At 46.3% G+C, this 20,030-nt stretch overlaps 1 protein-coding gene across 36 annotated transcripts in view; it reads left to right on the top strand.

Annotated features, from left to right (window-relative positions):
* Positions 1–20,030, top strand: part of LPIN1 (lipin 1) — a 150,762-nt gene that overhangs the window by 127,057 nt on the left and 3,675 nt on the right. For 27 of the 36 annotated variants that reach the window (XM_063789289.1, XM_009442017.5, XM_001160223.7 and 24 more), the window contains 5 exons: positions 741–889; positions 1,395–1,481; positions 11,400–11,552; positions 15,766–15,880; positions 16,693–16,796. In XM_063789289.1, coding sequence (XP_063645359.1) covers positions 741–889; positions 1,395–1,481; positions 11,400–11,552; positions 15,766–15,880; positions 16,693–16,796 — 608 coding nt within the window. The remainder of the gene's footprint in view (positions 1–740; positions 890–1,394; positions 1,482–11,399; positions 11,553–15,765; positions 15,881–16,692; positions 16,797–20,030) is intronic. The other 9 variants (XM_054678263.2, XM_054678267.2, XM_054678266.2 and 6 more) reach the window with 1 other exon arrangement.

The following is a 20,030-nucleotide window of genomic DNA, read 5'->3' as shown; positions in this document are numbered from 1 at the left end:
CTCAGGCCATGTGTGGGACCCTGCAGCCTGGGGGTCTCTGTGTGACTCACTGCTCCCACTGGCGACACTGGGGACACCTGCAGTCAGGCAGCCTGGGGGTCTGAATGGCCAGCCGGTGTGCACCAGGAGTCCTGGCACAGAGACTCAAAACTGCTCAAAAGTCACTTTGTATTTTGAATTTGGTGTGATTTCTTTGGGTCTAGACTATATTTTTCTGGATATGAGGCATGACTGATAACCGAGACTTTTCTTTTTCCAATTCGTGTCAGTATAATAATAATTTAAAAACATGGTTATTTAGGGAAATGTATTTTCACACTTGGCTTAAATTTGTCTCCCTGAATGATGATCTTCCTATTTAGTCATAGAGTGGTAAGTGTATCCTATTCCAAACTTGTGATTTATTATGCCGTATAGCCCCGTCATTGAATCCTGGCTAATGACTCTAATCTGAAAATACTGGATCAAATTAGCACTATCCTGGGAAGTAGAACAACTCTGTAGCAAGTAGGCAAGTTGCATTACAAGGGGGCCTGAGAGAGCTGAGGTTTCATTTTGCCTGTCCAGCCCCGGAAAGAACCAGAACAAGGAAGGGTGGGGAAAGAAAGAATTATACAAGGGCCCAGGGCAGTCACTTGTTTTTAAAGCCGAATCCTGCTTCTCATAGAACAGAAGCCAAATGCCCATCAATCAGGGCCTTTCCCTCAAGCAGACAAATACTAATGGTTCATGTTTTTCAGAAAAGCTTGAAGTTGAAGAATGGCCCCAACGACGTGGTTTTCAGTGTCACCACGCAGTACCAAGGCACGTGCCGCTGTGAGGGCACCATCTATCTGTGGAACTGGGATGATAAAGTCATCATTTCTGATATTGATGGGACAATTACTAGGTAGGTCCTGCTGACTTGGGGCCCATGGTAGATTTCTTTGCTTCACCGTGGGGTCTCTGGGCCCGGTGTTGGCACCTCTGCTCTCCTCATGGGACTTGCACGGTTCGAATTCTGGTGCAGTTGGAGCTCCTTATGTAGTTTCAGCTCCTTGGTGGCAATCATTGTGTTTAGGGCTTAGTTGTTTCCTTCTGGGGTATTACTATCTCTTCGACTTGGTTGCTTCTGTGGGGGCTTCTCAAGAGCGTCTTTTTGAATGGCCTTTACCTTTGATTGAACAAGCCGGTCACCTCGATGCATGATCAGACTGGAGGCATCCTTCCGTGGATTACCTGTCCCTCCGTCAGCATCAACTTTGATGACTTGAGCCTTGGGCTTTCTATCCAGAAAGAAAGTTGTGGGTCTTGTTTGCGTTTTTTTTTTTTTTTTTTTTTTTTATGAGGCATGAATGGTGCAATGAATCTGAAAGGGATTTTTACTTTATTTTTCTCTTTTTCTCTTCATTTAGATCAGATACTCTTGGCCACATTTTGCCCACCCTTGGGAAGGATTGGACCCATCAGGGCATCGCTAAGCTGTACCATAAAGTGAGCCAGTGAGTACAGAGTTCCTGTTTCCCGCCTCCTGTGAACGCTGGTGTGTGCACCGCACTCTGCATATGGAATCTTTCCTGTCCCAGCACGGGGTGACTTGCAGAGAGGGCTGCACCTCAACCAGGGAGGGGCAGTGGGGGTCAGGGGTAGCAGTGGAGTCCAGAGTGAAAGTGAATCCCAGCAACTCCAAATTTGAATTCAATACCAAGAAACAAGGGGCGAAGAAGTATAGGGGAATTGATTACTAGGAGAACACAGATGGCGGCAGCATTAGGGGTGAGACTGACGTTTAGTTCATCCCGAGGGATGGCAGAGGTAGCGAGTTGAAGAAATAGGAGCTTATATGTTATATATGCCAAGTGATTTTCTGTAGACTAAAAAGTTGCAGACTCCAGGCAAGTTTTGGCGGCGTTGCAGACCCTGCGAGCCAACCAGCAGGGCACATCATGTCCACCTGGTCTGTGGAGTGCTCCAGCAAGTGGCCCAAAACAGAACAGTGCCCACCGTGGGACCCTCAGCCCCAGACATCAGATGGGAGAGGGGTTCTCCGACTGCTCTCCTGTGCTGGGTACATGGGTTACTTCACTTAAATCTTACAGAGATTCTGAAAAGCACATAATATCATTTCTGTATTTAGATGAGTGAAATTAACTAGGAGAACTAAAGTGATTTATCCAAATTCTCATTGCTCTCGTCTGCCTCCAAGGTTCAGAGCCCTGCAGGGATTCTCCATGCCCCGCCCCTTCCGAAACACCCCCATTCTAGCTTGCCAGGCCCAAGCCTCTCTCCCGCTCAGTCATGCCTCCTCCAGCCTTTTGTGGCCTAGAGTCTCCCATGCGAGTGAAATCTCCCCCTCCACAGCATTCTGTTCTCCAGCCAGTTAGAGCTGGAAGGTGCCTCTGCCTGAATCAGGACAGTGCGGTCTCTCCTTGGGTGAGGTGGGTGAGCAAGTTACATTCACACTTAGTGAGTGTCAAGATAGTGTCAAGACGGAAGTCTCAGGCCCATGGTTCCCAACCTTGTTTGCTCATCTCTAGCCCACAATGGTGATGGTAGGGAATGGGCCACCATCCAGAGCTGTTTCTAGAACTCTGTGAACACAGATGAATGAACTGTATTTCCCTGCCCTGCATCCGTTCATCCATCCAGCATTCCTTGAGTGCCTGTTAGTGCCTCATCCTAGGGCAGGTGTCTGGGATTGCTATGAACTAGGTAAGTCTCTGACCTGGGACTTTATGATCCAGTAGAAAAATGGCGGCTTGGAGAGAGAACCTTAATCCTGGTGGGATTAAAAGCTTCAGATTTTGTTGGGCACATGTCGATAGTCCCAGCTATTTGGGAGGCTGAGGCAGGAGGATTGCTTGAACCCAGGAGTTCGAATCCAGCCTGGGCAACATAGTGAGATTTCCCCCCCATCTCTCTAAAAAAATAAGTATGTACATTAATAAAGCTTCAGATGTCATCTTAGATGCCCAAGCTCATTGGTTTGACTTTACTTTTCTAGATTTCGTCTTTAAAAAATTATTAATACAAAAGTTATGCATACTTCTTAAGACATAAAAATACTAATAAAAGAGGCTGAGATTATGGAAACAGTAAAGCGCAGAGGTTGTATCACCCTCCTGCCTGCCCTTGCTGCAAGCTATTCCCTTCCTTAAAAGTAGAACTACTATGAACAGTTTGGTTCTATCTTGCTGAATTTCAAAAACTTATTTACATCCCCACACACATACACTCACATTATTTAATTATTCATCATATCTTTTTTGTTTCATTTTATGTAATATTTACCTTACTCTTTTTGCTACTGGGCAGAATCCTGTCGTCTAGATACACCATACTTTCTTTAACTCGCCTTCTATTGATGAACGTGTAGGTAGTTGCCACTTTTTCCCCTATTGCCAACAGTGATGCAGTAAGCGTTCACAGACAATGCTTATGATATATAATGCATGTATAAATAAATAAAGAAGGCACACACACTTAGGGAAGTCCCGCTGTAAAGTAGATTCCCAGGAGTAGAATTGCTGGGTCAAAGGATGAGCACATTTAAAGCTTTGATCAATATTGCTGAATTGCCCTCTAGAAAGGTTATCCCAGTCTGTGCTGCTGTAGGCGGCGTATGTGCAGCGTCGCCTCCCCGCAGCCTCACCACGGGCTGACCTTTCATTTAGAAGGATTAATCTACTCATGAGGTGCCTTGACTTGTGTGACACTGAAAATTGCATCTATTTTTAGTTGAAGGAAAGAAACCCTCATGGGTCAGGACGTTGAGTAGTGCACAGCTGATTCATTTGGTTTTTGGAACATAAATCTATTTCTGTCCTTACTGTAACATTAACCAAGCCCTGTTGCTTTTTAATTTTTTTTTTTTTTTTTTTGGTCTTGATTTGTCTCTTGGTTTTCTCAGAAGAGAGATCTTCTTGAAAAATAAAGCTGTGTGGCTTACTGAAGAACCCCTGACCATTCTTTTCTTTGATTGGTTGGTTTAGAATGAGTGAAACCTGTTTGTCTGGACCCGCAGATACTGCCCGGAGCATGATGTGACGTGGAGACCCAAACCGTTGCCTGCTCATTGAGTTGGATGTGTGTGTTGTCCGCGGCACCCAGTCAGGCCTGTGTGATTTGCAGGATGGCCAGGGCTTCTGAAAACCCATCTTCAGGGCAGCTTTCTACAACCTTCAGGGCTCCCTGCTCAGCATTGTAGGAGGAGGTGCCAGCTCCTTGGTGTGGCATTTGAAACCTGGCACTTTCAGGTCCCAGTCTTCTGCCAAGCCCTTATTTTCAGCTGCTGTTTCTCAGCCCTTCCTGCTCTAATCCAGCGACTCTGTTCCTCCTCTGCACTCCATTCCCTTCTTCCTGCCTTTGCTCATGTGGTGGCCTCAGCTTGACATGACTTCCCCTTTGATTTTTGCTTCTCAATATTTTTATAGCCTTTAATGCCTGGCTCAAATGCCACAGTCCTCAGGCCACAATCTGTGACCCTAGTCAGCTCTGGCCTCTTCCCTGTCCCCGGACTTGCTGGACTCTATGTGGATATCGGAGGGTTTGGGCCTGGCTTGTTGGCCTCGGTCCCCATCATGGAGGACAGTCTGGACACGATGGCAGCCTCCAGAGCCAACCACTGATGAAAGTAATTCCCATCCTAGCAGGCTCTCTCAAGCCTCCTCACACGAGGGCCTTAGCAGCCACCACTGGGAGACCTGTCAGGCTAAGAATTGACCAAGGCTTGTGACCCACTGTTCTAGTGACTCCCATCATACTTTTGAATCTGTATTGTGATTTCTAGAGAAACAGCGAAATGATTCTCATGCTAGGGTACCAGGGAAAAGATGCCGTTTACATGAGGGTTTGTGGACTTTTTCCTGATTTTGCTTCCCTTAAATTTGGGTATGACTTACATTTTATGCACTGTAGTATTTGTCTAATGAAAAAGCCAGTCTTCAGCTGGGCACAGTGACTAACACGAATAGTCCGAGCACTTTGGGAGTCCGAGGCAGGTGGATCACTTGAGGTCAGGAGTTTGAGACCAGCCTGGCCAACATGCTGAAACCCCATCTCTACTAAAAATACAAAAATTAGCCAGGGATGGTGGTGGGTGCCTGTAATCCCAGCTGCTCGGGAGGCTGAGGCAGAATTGCTTGAACCCTAGAGGCAGAGGTTGCAGTGAGCCGAGATCGCACCATTGCACTCCAGCCTGGGTGACAGAGTGAGACACCATCTCAAAAAAAAAAAAAAAAAGAGAGAGCGAGAGAGAGAGAAAAAGCCAATCTTGCAGTTAGCCACTTGCCTGAAACAACAGTGAATAAGGACAATTTTGTTTTCTGCTGAATTTAATGACTTGTTTGGATCTAGTCAGCCCATGAGGAATGATCCATAAGGCTAATTGTCACCTTGTTCATAGAGAGGGTATAAAGCTGGCTTGAGTATTGATGAAACAGAACAAATGCAAATGGAAGATACAGGAACCCCTTTCAGATTCAGGTGCATTCAAAACTAGAAGGAAAGTCAAGAAGGACTGTTGCCTGAAAGATCTAGATCATTCAGCTAATGGGTCCTTTGAGGCCTAAATTTGGGCAATAATTTTTTTGAATTTTTGACCTTATTTCATACATGCTTTTATATTCATGTAACCAGAAGCCAGTGTCTTTGTGACTTAGAAAAAAGAACACTTACCGTGTTTCCCCAGGTTCGTTAGCTCCGCTGGGGCCTAGGTGTGCAGTGTCCCAAGCCAGTGGACTGAAAATGAGAGGCATCTGTAGCAGACTTGTTAGGGTCTTTTTTTTTTTGGAGATGGAGTTTTGCTCTTGTTGTCCAGGCTGGAGTGCAATGGCATGATCTTGGCTCACTGCAACCTCCGCCTCCCAGGTTCAAGCGATTCTCCTGCCTCAGCCTCCCAAGCAGCTGGGATTACAGGCATGTGCCACCACGCCCGGGTAATTTTGTATTTTTAGTAGAGACGGGGTTTCACCCTGTTGGCCAGGCTGGTTTCGAACTCCTGACCTCAGGTGATCCATCCACCTCAGCCTCCCAAAGTGTGGGGATTACAGGCGTGAGCCACTGCGCCCGGCCTAGATCTTTTTTCCTCTCCTGCCCGCAGCAGTTATTTCTTTCATGTCAGCACTTCTTTGTTTATTGCAGTCATTGCCCTCTGCCAGTAAGAGATAGGATGATGCGAGATGATAAGAGATAGGATGGAAGGTCTGCTCAGGAGTCGGGCCGGGATCCCAGAAGCGGCAGCCATTAGCTCACCCTGGGCCCTGGGACCGAGTACCTTCCCCACTCTGAGCTTTGTTTTCCTCTTCTATAAAATGAGATTAGGCTAGATGACCCCTGAGGTCACTGCTAACCCAGGAATGCTCTGCTCCTGGTTGTGTGGATTGCACAAGGGTGTGTTTTGTTTTTCCAAGCCAAACCTCAGCCCAAACTCAGAGGGAGCCCCTAGACTCTGGTTGCACCAGGAGCTGTCCTAGGTGCCGTCGGGGGTGCTGAGCAGTCTCTCCCTTCAAGAAGCTTGTGGTCTTGTGGGAGGAGACACTTAGGGCTCCCTGTAATAAGGCAGTGAGGGGCAGGTCGAGTGTGAAAGATGTTGGTTTTTGTTGGACATACGTCAGGAAGTTAATTTTGATTGACCAGAGGTGTCAGAGGAGGCCCCTGTGAGAAGGTGGCACTCAGCTGAGTCTCCATGGAGGAGCAGGGTTTCAAAGGAGAGGAAAGCTCACCACAGGTGGAAGTAGGAGCGAGAGGGGAGGCTGGGAGATGAGCAGGTACTGGGTGGGCTCACTGAAAGGGAGACTGCGGTGCAGACGGTGGGGTGGGTAAAAGATGAAGCAGGAAAGTAGGCAGGAGCCAGGTTGCAGAGCGCCTGGGAGGCAACTCACCAAGCCTGAGTGGTGCTGAGCCTTCCTTTCTCAAGGTGGCTTGTGACCCTCTCTCCCCTTAGGATGGCAGATGGGGCCACAGAGTCCTTTTTCTCTATAGCAGTGGCTCTCAACTGACGGACATATGGCAGTGTCCGGAGATGCTTTTGATGGACATAAAGGGGCATGCTGTTGACTCTTAGTGGGTGGACCCGGGATGGTGCTGCATATCCGATGAGGTGGCATCGTGGGGGCCTCAGTCCCCAACAGACACTCCTCCAATCTCAGATGTCAGTGTTGAGAAACTGCAGTCTAGAAGCTTGCAAAATGCTCCCGAAGGTAATCTTTCCAAACTATTTAAATCTCCCCGAGTCAGTGTCTGAAGAGGGATGCAGAGATTAGGCAGAGGAGAAAACTTGTACCAAGCCTGGGCATGGATCCCTCTTTTTTTTTTCCTTCTTCCCATTCTGGTGTTTCTCCAGAGCCCTGTTCCAGTTGCTGAGAATGCTAGAGGAACAGGGGTGATGTGTGTATCGCACCTTTATCCACTGGCACCTCCTATTCCTGGGTCCCACCTGTCCTTCTGGGTATTGTTGGTTTTCCCCAAGCACCCTCTGCTCCTGTGGGGCAGGGCTGTGCCATGCCCTGTGCGTACCCCAAGCCCCGTGTGCAGCCTGGCATAGGAGTACTCAGTGAGTGAGTGTGCACTGAAGGGACCGTGGAAGGAGCCTGCGGGTTGAGCAGGGACTTGGGCTGGGCTGGCCTGTGTGGCATGTCCTGCCACCGGTTGTCCTTCTGAGTGAGGGGTCTTCCCTGTGAGGGGCACCATGGAGACTTAGTGCTGCCTGAGCATTTGGTGGGGCACTTGTTGGCATTGCAGACAGCTTTTGTTGAAGGCAGGAGGGAAGGCTCTTCCACCAGCAAACATTTTCCCCATTAGGTCACTCTTGAGCTGGCTTTCCAGCTAAGTTTAGTCAGGCAAGAAGGCTGGCATGCTGACAGTAACTCAGTGGCATGGCCCAACTGTGAAATATATTTGACAATCCAGTTCTGAGTGAGATTAGTATCTTAGATCTCTGCAGGTGGCAGCTTTTAGGACTTTGATGTGAAGAGCTATACATGGAAATAGTGATTTCTTTTTAAAGATTGTATGAATTAGATGGCTAAAATACAAAGATATTTAGAAATTAAAAAGATTGGCTGGGCGCAGAGGCTCAGGCCTGTAATCCCAGCACTTTGGGAGGCCAAGGCAGGTGGATCATGAGGTCAAGAGATCGAGACCATCCTGGCCGACATGATGAAACCCCGTCTCTACTAAAAATACAAAAATTAGCCGGGCGTGGTAGTGCATGCCTGTAGTCCCAGCTACTCAGGAGGCTGAGGCAGGAGAATCGCTTGAACCCGGGAGGCGGAGGTAGCAGTGAGCTGAGATTGTGTCACTGCACTCCAGCCTGGTGACACAGCGAGACTCCGTCTCAAAAAAAAAAAAAGAAAAAAAAAAGAAATTTTTAATTTTGTTTGATTTTCAGATGCATCCCTGTATTCCAGACAAGCTGACATTTCTAGATTCTTTTTGTCTTAAAACTTTCTCATTTCTTAGTTTTAAAGAACATGTGATTGAGCAATTTTCGAAACAAGTCCATTGGCCATTATAAAATATTCGTGGTAGAACAGTATGTTGGATAGGAAGCGGGTAGTTTATTCACTCATTCAGCAAATATTCGCTAAGTGTCTGCTACATGCCAAGCACTGTTTTTGGCACTGGGGTTGTAGCAAAGAATGGGACAAAGTCCCTGTCCTCATGGAGTTTATGGATGAATGAGAGATACAGTCGAATGAAGGACTATAACGTCATATTAGTGATCAGTGCTAGGAGGAGAGGGAAGGCAGAGCAAGGGCCAGTGCCTGGGTGAGGAGTGAGGGGGTGTGTGTTTCATCGCATGGGGGAGGTCAAGGGAAGGGCCTTCTGGAGAGGTGAGATCCAGCAGAGACCTAGATGAGGTGAGGGTACAAGCAGTCCCTGCAGACTGGGGGAAAGGTGCTCTAGGCAGGAGGAACGGCATGGGCAAGTGCCAGCGCAGATGAGCGTGGCGAGTTGGAGGAAGGATGGGAACACCTGTGTGGTTTGCCAGGAGTGAGGAGTTGGACAGTCATCGCAGATGGGGTTGGGGTTGGAGAGAAAGGTGGGGGCCAGGTCTTGTTGGTCTTACAGGCCACAGTGAAGGGTTTGGACGACGTCTGTGAGAGGTGCAGCCTCAGGAGGGCTCTGAGTGTGAGTGGGCTACGCTTTACATTTTCTTAGAGCACCACGTGGAGTCGGGATAGCAGCAGGGAGGTCATTCAAGATTGTCGCAGCAACGGAGGCCAGGAGGCCATGCGGTGTGGACGTGGTGGGAGCACTGGGTGGTGCCGAGGGTGGAGCAGAGGGGACCTGCTGATTGTGTGGCATGGGGGCTGGGGGTAGGTAGACACCAACGGGGTCCCTGAGGGTTTGACGTCACACCTGGGTTAGGAGAGTGCCACTTGCTACTTGCAGTGCCACTTGCAACAGGGGCCCCCGAGGAGTCTCGGGGTGAGTTGGGGAGGAGCCGCTGTGGTGTGTGTGGTTTTGGAGGTACCCATTTTGGAGTGCGATGAGTACTGTGGGGTCCACGGTGAGCACGTGCTGCACAGTGGGTGTAATGTGGAGTTCATAGTAGCCTGCAGCTTGGGAGAGGGGTCTGGATGGGGTCCATGCATTTGCGAGATATCAGTGTATAGATAGTGTTTAAAATTTTTGAATAATATGTTTTACTTAATCCAACATATTCAAAATGATATCACTTAGACATGTAATCAATATGAAAACGATTAATGAAATGTATCATACCTTCTTTTTTTTTAATTAAAAAGTAAACTTTAATGTCGAAAATGCAAACTTGGGGAAGACAGAAAAGGTCACACACAGGGCTGTCACTTCACACTTGGAAGGTTGCACAGCGGCCAGGCAGAGGTGCTCCTCACTTTCCAGACAGGGCGGCACATACTTTCTTTTTTTTATAATAGACTTTGAAACTTGGTATATATTTTATACTTAGAGCACATTTCATTCTAGACACTAAATTTTTGATAGTTAAAAATAGTGAAATGGGGCCGGGCGTGGTGGCTCATGCCTGTAATCCCAGCATTTTGGGAGGCCGAGGCGGGTGGATCACCTGAGGTCAGGAGTTCAGGACCAGCCTGGCCAACATGGTGAAACTCTGTCTCTATAAAAAATACAAAAATTAGCCGGGCGTGGTGGTGCATGTCTGTAATCCCAGCTACTTGGGAGGCTGAGGCAGGAGAATTGCTTGAACCTGGGAGGCGGAGGTTGCAGTGAGCCAAGATCACGCCACTGCGCTCCATCCTGGGGGACAGAGCAAGACTCTGTCTCGAAAACAAATAAACAAAAAAAAAAGTGAAATGGACCTGCTAACGCAATAAAGTTGTGTTCATAGACTAGTTGTTTTTTCAGTCTAGATATGGCATTTGGAGCTGTGGAAGTGGGTGAGGTTCCCAGGTCCTCTAGGGAGTGTGGGGGGTGTGGAGAAATGAGGCCTGAGACCCTGGGCGCTTGTGTGTTTTGAGGCTGGCAGAGCTGATGGGAGCAGGCGAGCTGCTCTGTCTGGGAAGCGGTGGCCGCTGAGGAGGAGAACACCCGGACACTGTGGAGTCCTGGGAGCTGAGTGACTCAGGTGCTCTGGGAGAAGGAATGAGCCCCCGAGGCAGATGCTACTGGGGAGTCCATTCCTACAAGAATTGAGAGTTGATACCTGGGTTTGGCAAGATGGGCATCAGGGTGACCTGTGCAGGGACAGCAAGGAAGGGAACAAGAGAACAAGAGTCTGCTGGGAGTGTGAGGAGAGGAAGGAAAGTGAAGAAGAGGACTCAATGCTTGTAGTCAGCTTTTTGGAAGAATTTTGCTACAAAAGGGAACAGAGAAATGGTATCTTAGCCAGAGAGAGACTAAGGACGTTTTGGTGTGTGTGCATGTGTGTGTGTGTGGTTGTTTTGGCTTGGCTTGTTTTAAGGATGAAATGAGAGATTGCAGAATATTTATGTGCTGATGTGAATTACCCAAAAGAGAGGAGGAATTTGATGGGGTGTGTGTAGGGGCGAATGAAGCAAATGCTGGAGCAAAGTGTGTGAATTGGCAGGTGGCTGTGGTCTTGTCGCGGGGGCTCTAGCCAAGAGCTGGGACCAGGGGGAGTACAAGGGGCTCAAGCGCAGGCAGGTGAACCAGTTTCATCCATCTGAACCTCAGTTTCCATAGCAGTAAAACCAGGGGAAAATACTCATCCAGCCATGTTCTCCTGAGGATTAAACAAAGTGGGGAATGCAAAAGCACTTAGTGAATTACAGTGAAATGTATTTAAGCCTATTTCTCAATTGCAAGCAAGATTTTGTAGAATGTGGACTTTTGTATGTGGGGGAACTTGAAACAGTGCCATTCTCCACAGAACAGATATGGATCAGGATTTATGAATGCAGAAAGGTTCCATTTTCTGATGCCATGAAATGTGAATGTTTTATGTCTTTCAGGAATGGATATAAATTTCTCTACTGTTCTGCCCGTGCCATCGGGATGGCGGACATGACGCGGGGCTACCTGCACTGGGTCAACGAGAGGGGCACGGTGCTGCCCCAGGGGCCCCTGCTGCTGAGTCCCAGCAGCCTCTTCTCTGCCCTGCACAGGTACCAGGCCTGCTCCCTACACCTACATCTGTGGGCCTGTTCAGACCCTCTCTCTTCCTAACTGCAATTTTTGTAAGAATAGCCTCCTCACTGGTCTTCTGCAGCCAATATCCATGCTCCATAGCAGGCACCAGAAAAATCATTCCAAACACAGGTCTACACCTGCATTGGCTCCTCATGGCTTTCAGGCCAAGTCCAGACTCGGGAGCTTGGCGCTTGGTGGCTCCTCATGGCCTGCGCCTCCCCTCCTCTCCAGGCGTGTTTCTCTCGTCTCTACATCTCAGTCTGTGTCTCCCAGACAATTGTCTCTGCTTGGAGCCTTTGCACATGCTGTTCCGTCTTTTTGGGTCACTCTCCTGCTCCATCTCTTCTTGAGTGGCCTGGCTGAATCTTAATGTCCGTTGGACAATGAGCCTCTATCTCATCTCCTTAGGGATCCTTAAGTGGCCTGTCTACGAACCACCATCATTCACCTGGCCTTTGACACCCATCATACTTGTCATTTTCTGTCTTAGATTTCTGGGAACTGTTCATTTTACGGGTCCTCTAACAGACCACTGGCCAGTTTCTGATTACCTTCCTCCCTTCACCTATGGGGCCATATCAAGGTAGCTAAGCCAGACTAACTCTGGCCCCTTGGAGTTGCAGGAAGAAAACACTGGACGTCCCTGTAGTTGGAGGCCCAGGGCAATTTACTAGACACCTCTCAAAGCAAAAGCTATTGTGGTCAACCATAGGACATTGGTCCCTGCTGAAGGCTGATTGTAAATATCATAAACTTGGTCTTTATGAATGTCATTGACGCGATTCTGCCTGAATTTGAAGACCAGATGAACTGTTTGCTGCTGCTAATCATGCCAACAGTGGAAGAATCTAGATGGGCCCCAAATGCTGTGTTGATTCTTGTGTATTTTCCTTTAGCTCTGTAGGTACCTTTTCCATGACGGCGCTGTTTTGTGTAAGCAGTAGCTTTTTTCCTGTAGTAAAAGATGTCAAATTGAGACATGCACATTCTAGGGGAGAAAAGTCAGGCACAACCTAGTGTATTTCAAGTCCTCAGAGCTATCATAACAGCACTGATCTCAATAGAAATCCTGATATTTTAGTGAAATTGTGTCCCTAAGCTATGCTGACAATTTTCAACAAGCCGTTCATCAGCCGGTGTTAAGTAGTAAGGCTTTGCTAGGCCAAGCAAAAAGTCCACATCGTTACTCCGACATCCTAACACTAACTATGCATTTAAAGTGATCCTTTTCATTTCCTTATTTAAATATCATTGTCCAAGGTGTATTGCTTTTTCCCTGGGAGGAATTATTTTAAAAACCCTAAAGCTCATAGTTGATATGTCCTCTTGGAAGGCCAAGGTGCTCCAGTGGCAGATGGCCACCGGCCTGGTCCTTCTATGGCTGCCATCAAGCCAGAGCTGTTCCATGTGCTAGCTGTCCTGTGGAGTTCTCTAGAATTGCTAGCGAAGGCTGCCCTAACACAAATGACCTTCCTTTTTTTTTTTTTTTAATTTTACTTTAAGTTATGGGATACATTTGCAGAACATGCAGGTTTTTTACATAGGTATACATGTGCCATAGTGGTTTGCTGCACCTATCAGCCCATCATCCAGGTTTTAAGCCCAGCATGCATTAGGTATTTGTCCTAATGCTCTCCCTCCCCTTCCCCTCCAACCCCCTGACTGGCCCTGGTGTGTGATGTTCCCCTCCCTGTGTCCATGTGTTCTCATTGTTCAACTCCCACTTATGAGTGAGAACATGCAGTGTTTGGTTTTCTGTTCCTCTGTTAGTTTTCTGAGAATGATGGCTTCCAGCTTCATCCATGTCCCTGCAAAGGACATGAGCTCATTCTTTTTTATGGCTGCATAGTATTCCGTGGTGTATATGTGCCACATTTTCTTTATGCAGTCTTATCATTGACGGGCACACAAATGACCTTCCTTAGCACAACTCTTTAACTGGGTGCAGTTCTGATTTTACTGCTAGGTTTTGAATTAGGATGAAGGAGGGGAAGGTAGTGGGTGGATATGCGTGTGGTGCAGTTGGCAAAAACAAGCCCTCAGCACAGGATGGCGATCACTTAGCCTTTGTCAGGAGTGCTGCGAATGTCTTTTCCCAGTTCATAGCTTTTAATGAAAATAAACTTAGTTTTATGTCATTGAATGTATTGTTTCCTCTGTAGCTGTGCTTTTTGTGTATTACCAAAGTCTTCTCTGACCTGTGGGCATGAAGACAGTCCTCCTGGATTTTATCTGAAGGTGTTGCTTTCACATTTAGGTCTATAGTCCACTAAGAATGGATTTATTTAGGTAGAATGAAGTAGGGGTGCAGTTTAATTTTTTTTTTTCCTATATGGATATTCATTTGTCCCCACACCACATGCTAAAAAGACTGCCCTGGCTGGGCGCAGTGGCTCACACCTGTAATCCCAGCACTTTGGGAGGCCGAGGCAGGCGGATCACGAGGTCAGGAGATGGAGACCATCTGGCTAACACGGTGAAACCCTGTCTCTACTAAAAATACAAAAAATTAGCCGGGCATGGTGGCGGGCACCTGTAGTCCCAGCTACGCGGGAGGCTGAGGCAGGAGAATGGCATGAACCCAGGAGGCGGAGCTTGCAGTGAGCCGAGATAGCGCCACTGCACTCCAGCCTTGGCGACCAGCGAGACTCTGTCTCAAAAAAAAAAAAAAAAAAGACTGCCCTGCCCTTGCTGCTCCGAGATGCCATTGTGGTCATAAAGCAAGTATCTGTGAACATGTGGTTCTGTTTTGGGGCTTTCTGTTTTGTTCCACTGGCAAAGGCCTGGACGAATTGGCCAAGGCCATAGTGTCCCAGCTCCCACAGCTGCAGAAGCTCCTCACCTTCCCAGCATCGGAAGTGCTAGGCCTGGCTTTCTGCTCGTTTTCGTAGCTTCTAGACTCAAATTTCATCGAAACACCCAAGACTCTGTTATGAGTTTGATTGAAATTGCAGTGAATCTGTAGAGCAATTTAGGAAGAATTAATATCTCAAAATTATATTGGATCTTCCAATTCAAGAGTATAGTCTATTCTTCATTTGTTTAGGTCTTTCCTAATATATTTCAGTAAAGTTTTATAATTTTAGCTGTAAAGGTCTGGCACATCTTCTGTTAGATTTATTTCTAGACATTTTATATTTTAAAATTTGATTTAAAATACCATTTACACAATTACCTTTTCTGCTTGTTTCTAATGCATGAAAATGATGCGATTAATTTTTGTACTTTTTTTTTTTTGATACATTGACTTGTTAACCTTATTAGAGTCTTTTTAATTCTGGTAATTCATGTGTAGGTTCATCTTCTTAATGTGCATATTTGTTTTTTGTGATGACAATTTTTTCCCCTAATTCTTTCTAATATGTATAACTTTTATTTATTTTTCTTACATGATTGCATTTGATAGGACAGGCAATACAGCAGTGAATTGCCACGATGATACAGACCACCCTTATTTCACTGTTAATAAGATGTTCACTGTAGGTTTTTTTAGTATTCCCTTCTATTCCTGGTTGGAGTTCTCATCTGGATTAGATGTTAAATTGTATCAAATCCTCTTTTTACATTTAAATATTTTTAAAAATGAATTTTAATTTGGGAGGTAACTGGTATCAAATACCCTTTTTGTATCTATTGAGATGATCATGTTTTTCTCTTTTAACCTGATAATGTGTTATATTGATTTTAAATATTAAATTACTATTTCATTCCTGGAATAAACCCAGCTTTTATACATTGCTACAATTTGTATACACACACACACACACACACACACGTGTATATATATATTTTAGAATTTTTGCACGTATATTCACAAATGAGATTGGTCCACACTTTGCCCATACTTTCTTTTTTTAGGTTTTGTTTTTAAGGTTATGCTAGCCTCATCGAATTAATTTGGAGATGTTCCTTTTTGTTTTTATGCTCTGTCATTCTTTGTTCCCTGGATGACCAGGATAACTCTTGGTGAAATGGCTCATCCTTGGTGTTTTCTTTGTAGAAAGACTTGAAAGTACGGGTTTACTTTCCATCTCGTGCTTTTCTGGGATGTCTCAGCTGCCTGACACACACTAAACTTTTGAAGATTTGAGTTTTCTCAGTGTTGCGGCAGCTTTGTCAGCTAAAAACAGTTTGATGCTAAAGGAAGCTTAGCCTCTCATGTTAATCTGTTATTTATTTGTTTAACAGAGAAGTGATTGAAAAGAAGCCAGAAAAGTTTAAAGTCCAGTGTTTGACAGACATCAAAAACCTGTTTTTCCCCAACACAGAACCCTTTTATGCTGCTTTTGGAAACCGACCAGCTGTAAGTAGTAGATTGGGTATTGAAGAACCCTTGAAATGACTGCCTTTTCTGGTTGCTGTCATCTGAAAGCCCTATCCGAGAACCATATGTAGAGTCAGATTCTCATCCCAGAAGCAGTAGCCTGGTGAAGAGCCACTTGCCCACATCTAAAGGCAAGGGGATTACAAATTATCTTATGGCCTCCAGGGTTCTTTGAAGGTTGGCAGGTGGGTCAAAGCTTGAGATGTGGGACTTAAAACTCCAGATTTCAAATTACTCATTAAAGCAGTAAAGCAAGAACATTTAATCGGATTAGTTTCTTTCTACCAGAAGGGAACCGCAAAATCAGTCCTAACCATAATGGCGAATTCAGCATCTCACGTTTTAAGTGTCTAGTGTTGTCTCGTATCATGAAAGAAGCGCTTTGAGATTTTGCACGTATTGCCCACATTTACTGGAAAGCTAAGTATTCTAGAGAATGTAGTTGGGTACTAACTGCTCCATCAGAAAGTCCTACTTTTGAAAGTTATGAGCGATTTTCATGAAGTAGGAATATGGGTCAAAGAATAACCTGAAGAAATGTTAGAATTGCGGGGACGTGATAGGTTGTCTTTTCTTCAACTCAGTCCTTGAACAGATGAGGGAATTGAGGCCCAGAGAGCAAAACTAATTGAATAGTTTCCCATCAAAGGATATTCTTTCACTGCACCACTTTGAGGTAGAGCTCTGGTTAATGAAAATTTGATATTTCATCAAATCAGAAATACCATGGACTTGTTTTTACAATGAACTCTTTTCTAACGAACACTTTAAATCACCTTTACCAAATATAGGATGTGTATTCATACAAGCAAGTAGGAGTGTCTTTGAATAGAATATTTACCGTCAACCCTAAAGGAGAGCTGGTACAGGAACATGCAAAGACCAACATCTCTTCGTGAGTATTGTACACATTTTATGTGATTATTAGATCAGTACTATTATCTTAAAACGGTGCTTCCCAGTTTGTGGTGTACCTTTTCCCCTTTGCTGCCTATATGTTAATCTGTAATTCTTATAATGAAAAAGTGTATTTTAACTCCTTGTATTTTGTCCAAAACATAATTTTTAGACAACTGGAATTAAATCAGATCCCTTCTGGGTCTAAAATTTAAACTCGTGGTTAGAGTCTGCTACAGAATGGAAATGAATGAATTTGAAAACTAGTAGTTTAGATTTGCCAAGTTAGGTTTGAAAGCCTAGAATGTGAATGAGAAATATAACCAAACTGAAATATGTGAAGTTATATTTAAAGATGAGGAACTGTATATCTCTTCACATACCAAATGTTTCTTACCAGAGACATTGCTGTGTAATTGTTAAGAATTCCCTTCATATTTTTGGTCAAAGCCCAGTTTTTCTGAGTCGGTGGGCTAAATGGGATTACTCTTTCCAATGAGGCATCCTTGTGTGCTTAGAATCACTCTTGACTTTCTCCTGTCCCCCTCGGGTTCCTAACTTATTAGGATGGAGAGCATTTCCTCATTCCATGTTGTTGGGAGGTTGGCCCACTGGGTGACATCAGCCCAGGCCGACCCTTGTCTTCCTGCCTTGTCCATTTCAGAGACTACACCTCTTCTGGTCTGGTCTGTGCAGACCTGGAAAAGAGCCTCTGGCAGGCCAGGCACGGTGGCTCATGCCTGTAATCCCAGCACTTTGGGAGGCTGAGGCGGGTGGATCACCTGAGGTCAGGAGTTTGAGACCAGCCTGACCAACATGGAGAAACCCCGTCTCTCCTAAAAATAGAAAAATTAGCCAGGTGTGGTGGCGCATGCCTGTAATCCCAGCTACTCAGGAGGCTGAGACAGGAGAATCACTTGAACCCGGGAGGCAGAGGTTGCTGTGAGCCCAGATCGTGCCATTGCACTCCAGCCTGGGCGACAGAGCTAGACTCTGTCTCAAAAAACAAAAGAGCCTCTGGCCTTAGTGGCCCCAGATAGCCTGAGGGGTTCCTCTTTATCTGGAGGAGTTAGACTGGGGGAGTTTGGTTCTAGGAGATTCCTAAGGATTGGTTTTCTCCATGTACCTTCTGTGGTTTTAGATAGAGAGATAAGTTCTCTCTAGGGCAGATTTTTACTTTCAAGATGGTCCTTAAACTAGTTGGATTCTAATTGAGTGTCAATAGGGCAGTTCTAGGCTAACAGGAGTCCTGGGGCTGCCCCACAAGACTCCTCTCACCCTGCAGTCATGCCAGTACCCAAGCAGTCCTCAAGGTTTGTGCAGAGAGAGGGGAGGCTGGAGCCAAGGCCCTGTTCCCTCCTGCAGAAGGCGAGGCAGTGCCAGGCTGCTTCCTGATTGGCAGAAAAACAGCAGGAACTTGATTCCTTTCTTAACCCTTCCTTGCGGTTTCTGCCACCTCCACTGTTCTAAGTGGCTGACTGTGACAATGTCTCATTCCCACTCCCCTCTCATTCCCCAGGCTGGAGAGGACCTACTGGGTTTCTATTTAGGATCTGTGTTATAGTCTGTTTTCATGCTGTTAATAAAGACATGGACCCAGGGCTGGGTAATTTATACAGGAACAAGGATTTAGGCTGGGCACGATGGCTCATGCCTGTAATCCCAGCACTTTGGGAGGCCGAGGTGGGTGGATCACCTGAGGTCAGGAGTTCAAGACCAGCCTGACCAACATGGTGAAACCCTGTCTCTACTAGAAATGCCAAAAAAAAAAAAAAAAAAAAAAAAAAAAAATTAGCCAGGCATGGCAGCTTGCACCTGTAATCCGAACTACTTGGAAGGCTAAGGCAGAAGAATCACTTGAACCCAGGAGACGGAGGTTGCAGTGAGCCAAGATCACACCACTGCCCTCCAGCCTGGGTGACAGAGTAAGACTCCATCTAAAAAAAAAAAAAAACAAAAAAAAAAAAGGGGAGACCTCACGATCATGGTCAAAGGAGGCAAGGAGGATCAAGTCATGTCTTACATGGATGGCAGCAGGCAGAAAGAGAGCTCGTGCAGGGAAACTCCTCCTTATAAAACCATCAGATCTCATGCGACTTTATCACAGGGACAGCATGGGAAAGACCTGCCTCCATGATTCAGTTAACTTCCACTGAGTCCCTCCCACAACACGTGGGAATTCAAGATGAGATTTGGGTGGGGACACAGCCAAACCATATCAGGATCAAAAAGAACTTTGAACCAATGAGACGCTGTCCAGGAATGGGAAAGTGGCAGGTCTTGCCATGCAGTGCATGGAAAGAGGGACTCCAGCATCTGAGAGGGTTTGGCTAGGTGGCCTCTGCGGTCATTGCATTGACTGAGGCTCTAGGGTTAAAATGCACACCTCGCCCATGGCTTGGCCTAGGGTGGAGCTCTGCAGACTTTACTCATTGCCAGGGGATGTTGACATTTTACACCTGGACTGGAGGCGGGGTTGTTCCTGTGAGAGAGTAAATCTCCTCCCCCGGGAAGCTCACATTTCTCTGGCGCTGAACTTGGTATAGCTATTTCTGAGCCAAGTAGATGCTTGTCATTCAGAACTGGGACAGTCATCTGAAATGTCTTCAGAGACTGGGGCCACACAGCGGGAGCAGCTCAGTTCTTTCTCCCTTTCGTTTGCGAGTGTCTGTGCATAAGCTCTGCCTGCTCGGGAGGAGCACTGCGTGTGGAGGTCGGTCTGGGGGAGGCGCGCAGATGGAACTCGGCCTGGCCGCTCAGGGAGTGTGAGAGTGGGTTTGGTTCCAGTGCCCACCGCGGCCTTGTAGTCAAGCCTGCAGGGAGGGGCCCTGCTGCCGCAGCCACAAACCTCAGACAAATAAGCCTTAAAGCCGGGAGGTATTTTAAAAATCTGTCTGTTTGTTTGAATCCCAAGGAAAGACGTAACTCTTGGTTTTGTATTAGGAGACGTCACTTTCCCATTTTGTGCAAGCACACTGTTTCTCATAAGTCCTTTGGAGATCCTTTATTAAATATACACACTCGGCTTCATTTAATACATTATTTTATACCTCAGAACATGCACACTTCTGGAGTCTGGATTTTGAAAGTTCCTTTAGGTTCTTAGCAATTTGGAACTAGACAGTGATCAGTGACTGTCAAGGAGGAATCTGGGGATGGCTGGCAGCGGGCTGGGTGTGCCAGAATCTCAGTTTGGAGGTGCCTGGAGGTCTGAACATGCATATTCAATATA

The sequence above is a fragment of the Pan troglodytes genome, chromosome 12, assembly GCF_028858775.2.
Source record: "Pan troglodytes isolate AG18354 chromosome 12, NHGRI_mPanTro3-v2.0_pri, whole genome shotgun sequence".
NCBI classification, from domain to species: Eukaryota; Metazoa; Chordata; class Mammalia; order Primates; family Hominidae; genus Pan; species Pan troglodytes.
This window is presented reverse-complemented; position numbering and strand designations above follow the sequence as displayed.